The 5000-nt window shown below is 51.5% G+C and overlaps 1 protein-coding gene across 1 annotated transcript in view; it reads left to right on the forward strand.

Annotated features, from left to right (window-relative positions):
- The first annotated feature begins 3501 nt into the window (after window positions 1-3501).
- LOC124027482 (lipoyl synthase, mitochondrial-like) overlaps window positions 3502-5000 on the forward strand; it is a 4649-nt gene continuing 3150 nt past the window's right edge. Inside the window, exon 1 of the mRNA XM_046339898.1 lies at window positions 3502-3677. Coding sequence (XP_046195854.1) covers window positions 3562-3677 — 116 coding nt within the window. The 5' untranslated portion in view covers window positions 3502-3561. The remainder of the gene's footprint in view (window positions 3678-5000) is intronic.

Here is a 5000-nt window from a genome sequence, read left to right on the forward strand (position 1 = left end):
TGTCTCTCTGTCTGTCTCTCTGTCTGTCTGTCTGTCTGTCTGTCTGTCTGTCTCTCTGTGTCTGTCTCTCTCTGTCTGTCTCTCTCTGTGTCTGTCTGTCTGTCTGTCTGTCTGTCTGTCTGTCTGTCTGTCTGTCTGTCTGTCTGTCTGTCTGTCTGTCTGTCTGTCTGTCTCTCTCTCTCTGTCTCTCTGTCTGTCTCTCTCTCTGTCTGTCTCTCTGTCTCTCTCTCTGTCTTTCTCTCTGTCTCTCTCTGTCTCTCTCTGTGTCTCTCTGTCTGTCTGTCTCTCTCTCTGTCTGCCTGTCTCTGTGTCTCTCTGTAGTTAATGGGGGACACATGTACCCGTGGCTGTAGGTTCTGTTCTGTGAAGACCGCTCGTCAGCCCTCTCCCCTGGACCCAGATGAGCCCTATAACACAGCCAAGGCCATCGCTGCCTGGGGTCTGGACTATGTGGTTCTGACCTCTGTGGACAGAGACGGTAGTAACTCAGACATCTCCTTCTGTTTCTCTCCCTTTTTATATACAGTGGGGCAAATAAGTATTTAGTCAGCCACCAATTGTGCAAGTTCTCCCACTTAAAAAGATGAGAGGCCTGTAATTTTCATCATAGGTGCACTTCAACTATAACAGACAAAATGAGGGGGAAAAAATCCAGAAAATCACATTGTAGGATTTTTTAATGAATTTATTTGCAAATTACGGTGGAAAATAAGTGGCCAAACCCGGACGGCGCTGGGCGCGCCCTACGTGACTCCCAATCACAGCCGGTTGTGATACAGCCTGTATTCGAACCAGGTGTCTGTAGTGACGCCTCTAGCACTGAGATGCAGTGCCATACAGCCTGGAATCGAACCAGGGTCTGTAGTGACTCCTCTACCACTGAGACCTCTACCACTGAGACGCAGTGCCTTAGACCACTGTGATACAGCCTGGAATCGAACCAGGGTCTGTAGTGACACCTCTACCACTGAGACGCAGTGCCTGTGATACAGCCTGGAATCGAACCAGGGTCTGTAGTGACACCCTACCACTAGCACTGAGATGCAGTGCCTTGAGAGCCCGCTGTGATACAGCCTGGAATCGAACCAGGGTCTGTAGTGACGCCTCTACCACTGAGACGCAGTGCCATACAGCCTGGAATCGAACCAGGGTCTGTAGTGACGCCTCTAGCACTGAGATGCAGTGCCTTAGCCCCTGTGATATAGCCTGGAATCGAACCAGGGTCTGTAGTGACGCCTCTACCACTGAGACGCAGTGCCATACAGCCTGGAATCGAACCAGGGTCTGTAGTGACTCCTCTAGCACTGAGATGCAGTGCCTTAGACCGCTGTGATACAGCCTGGAATCGAACCAGGGTCTGTAGTGACTCCTCTAGCACTGAGACGCAGTGCCTTAGACCGCTGTGATATAGCCTGGAATCGAACCAGGGTCTGTAGTGACTCCTCTACCACTGAGACGCAGTGCCATACAGCCTGGAATCGAACCAGGGTCTGTAGTGACTCTCTACCACTGAGACGCAGTGCCATACAGCCTGGAATCGAACCAGGGTCTGTAGTGACTCCTCTAGCACTGAGATGCAGTGCCTTAGACTGAGATGCTGCCTTAGATACAGCCTGGAATCGAACCAGGGTCTGTAGTGACGCCTCTACCACTGAGACGCAGTGCCTTAGACTGCTGTGATACAGCCTGGAATCGAACCAGGGTCTGTAGTGACTCCTCTACCACTGAGACGCAGTGCCATACAGCCTGGAATCGAACCAGGGTCTGTAGTGAGTCCTCTAGCACTGTGACGCAGTGCCTTAGACCGCTGTGATACAGCCTGGAATCGAACCAGGGTCTGTAGTGACTCCTCTAGCACTGAGATGCAGTGTGACCCTGTGATACAGCCTGGAATCGAACCAGGGTCTGTAGTGACTCCTCTAGCACTGAGACGCAGTGCCATACAGCCTGGAATCGAACCAGGGTCTGTAGTGAGTCCTCTAGCACTGAGATGCAGTGCCTTAGACCGCTGTGATACAGCCTGGAATCGAACCAGGGTCTGTAGTGACTCCTCTAGCACTGAGACGCAGTGCCATACAGCCTGGAATCGAACCAGGGTCTGTAGTGACTCCTCTACCACTGAGACGCAGTGCCATACAGCCTGGAATCGAACCAGGGTCTGTAGTGACTCCTCTAGCACTGAGACGCAGTGCCTTAGACCGCTGTGATACAGCCTGGAATCGAACCAGGGTCTGTAGTGACTCCTCTAGCACTGAGACGCAGTGCCATACAGCCTGGAATCGAACCAGGGTCTGTAGTGACTCCTCTACCATTGAGACGCAATGCCTTAGACCGCTGTGCCACTCGGGGGCCGTGACTCAAATATCTCTTTTCATTCTCTGTTGTCTTGATCCATTAGTCTTCCCTCTCCAGGTTCACTTCCTGTTTTATTTCTCATAGACACAGGACAGCCATGGCGTCCACCGTCCAATGAAACTCTTTCTCTGAAAGTCTGCTGTTGATGTGAATCTGACGTTAGTGACCTTAATGACCTGCCTGTCAGCTGATTGGTCTCTCTCTGTCTGTCTCTGTCAGCTGATTGGCTGACGGAGGGCGTTGTGTTTGACAGATATCGCTGACGGAGGGCGGAGCATTTTGCCATCCATCATCCAACCTGAAGGAGAATTAACTCATCCATCATTCATCCTTTCAGCCATTAATTAATCCATCCATCATCCATCCATCCGTCTTAGCCATTGACTGACTTATTCAACCACTTTGTCTTCTGACTAAATGTTGTTGTCTCATCCAGGAAGTCCGTCTGATCACTTATTGGAATGTCTCTCTGACTAAATGTTGTTGTCTCATCCAGGAAGTCCCAGATCACGGTGGAATGTCTCTCTGACTAAATGTTGTTGTCTCATCCAGGAAGTCTCAGGTCACGGTGGAATGTCTGACCCCTCTGACTAAATGTTGTTGTCTCATCCAGGAAGTCCCAGATCACGGTGGAATGTCTCTCTGACTAAATGTTGTTGTCTCATCCAGGAAGTCCCAGATCACGGTGGAATGTCTCTCTGACTAAATGTTGTTGTCTCATCCAGGAAGTCTCAGGTCACGGTGGAATGTCTGACCCCTCTGACTAAATGTTGTTGTCTCATCCAGGAAGTCTCAGGTCACGGTGGAATGTCTCTCTGACTAAATGTTGTTGTCTCATCCAGGAAGTCTCAGGTCACGGTGGAATGTCTCTCTGACTAAATGTTGTTGTCTCATCCAGGAAGTCCCAGATCATGGTGGAATGTCTGACCCCTCTGACTAAATGTTGTTGTCTCCTCCAGGAAGTCCCAGGTCACGGTGGAATGTCTGACCCCTCTGACTAAATGTTGTTGTCTCATCCAGGAAGTCCCAGATCATGGTGGAATGTCTGACCCCTCTGACTAAATGTTGTTGTCTCATCCAGGAAGTCTCAGGTCACGGTGGAATGTCTCTCTGACTAAATGTTGTTGTCTCATCCAGGAAGTCTCAGGTCACGGTGGAATGTCTCTCTGACTAAATGTTGTTGTCTCCTCCAGGAAGTCCCAGATCATGGTGGAATGTCTGACCCCTGATTTCCGAGGAGACCTGGCGGCGGTGGAGAAGATCGCCCAATCAGGGCTGGACGTTTACGCCCATAATGTGGAGACCGTCCGCGAGCTGCAGAGGTACGGGCCCTGACCCTTACGTGACCCTATTCCCTATACAGGGGACTACGTTTGACTCGGGCCCTGACCCCTACGTGACCCTATTCCCTATACAGGGGACTACGTTTGACTCGGGCCCTGACCCCTATGTGACCCTATTCCCTATACAGGGGACTACGTTTGACTCGGGCCCTGACCCTTACGTGACCCTATTCCCTATACAGGGGACTACGTTTGACTCGGGCCCTGACCCCTATGTGACCCTATTCCCTATACAGGGGACTACGTTTGACTCGGGCCCTGACCCCTACGTGACCCTATTCCTATACAGGGGACTACGTTTGACTCGGGCCCTGACCCTACGTGACCCTATTCCCTATACAGGGGACTACGTTTGACTCTGGCCCTGACCCCTACGTGACCCTATTCCCTATACAGGGGACTACGTTTGACTTGGGCCCTGACCCCTACGTGACCCTATTCCCTATACAGGGGACTACGTTTGACTCGGGCCCTGACCCCTACGTGACCCTATTCCCTATACAGGGGACTACGTTTGACTCGGGCCCTGACCCCTACGTGACCCTATTCCCTATACAGGGGACTACGTCTGACCTGCTCCACTGTGAACCCAATGAAAGGAAACAGCTGTAGCCTGGGTTCCAGTCTGTTTCTTCCTGACCTGCTCCACTGTGAACCCAATGAAAGGAAACAGCTGTAGCCTGGGTTCCAGTCTGTTTCTCCCTGACCGGCTCCACTGTGAACCCAATGAAGGGTAACAGCTGTAGCCTGGGTTCCAGTCTGTTTCTTCCTGACCTGCTCCACTGTGAACCCAATGAAAGAAAACAGCTGTAGCCTGGGTTCCAGTCTGTTTCTCCCTGACCTGCTCCACTGTGAACCCAATGAAAGAAAACAGCTGTAGCCTGGGTTCCAGTCTGTTTCTCCCTGACCGGCTCCACTGTGAACCCAATGAAGGGTAACAGCTGTAGCCTGGGTTCCAGTCTGTTTCTCCCTGACCTGCTCCACTGTGAACCCAATGAAGGGTAACAGCTGTAGCCTGGGTTCCAGTCTGTTTCTTCCTGACCTGCTCCACTGTGAACCCAATGAAAGGAAACAGCTGTAGCCTGGGTTCCAGTCTGTTTCTCCCATCATTCCAGTGACACCGAGTACAAGGAGTGGAATGTTAACACAACAGGTTCTGGTTTCCAGGCTACTTCTATTTTTCTTCATGGATTCCCCAGTGAACCGTATTTGACCCCCCCCCCTCCCCCCCATGGTGCAGTAGACTTCCTGTCCACCAGGAAGTGGGAAGGAGACGATGGACTTGGTGTGAAGGAACTGTCT

Source organism: Oncorhynchus gorbuscha, unplaced genomic scaffold (assembly GCF_021184085.1).
Source record: "Oncorhynchus gorbuscha isolate QuinsamMale2020 ecotype Even-year unplaced genomic scaffold, OgorEven_v1.0 Un_scaffold_3278, whole genome shotgun sequence".
NCBI lineage: Eukaryota > Metazoa > Chordata > Actinopteri > Salmoniformes > Salmonidae > Oncorhynchus > Oncorhynchus gorbuscha.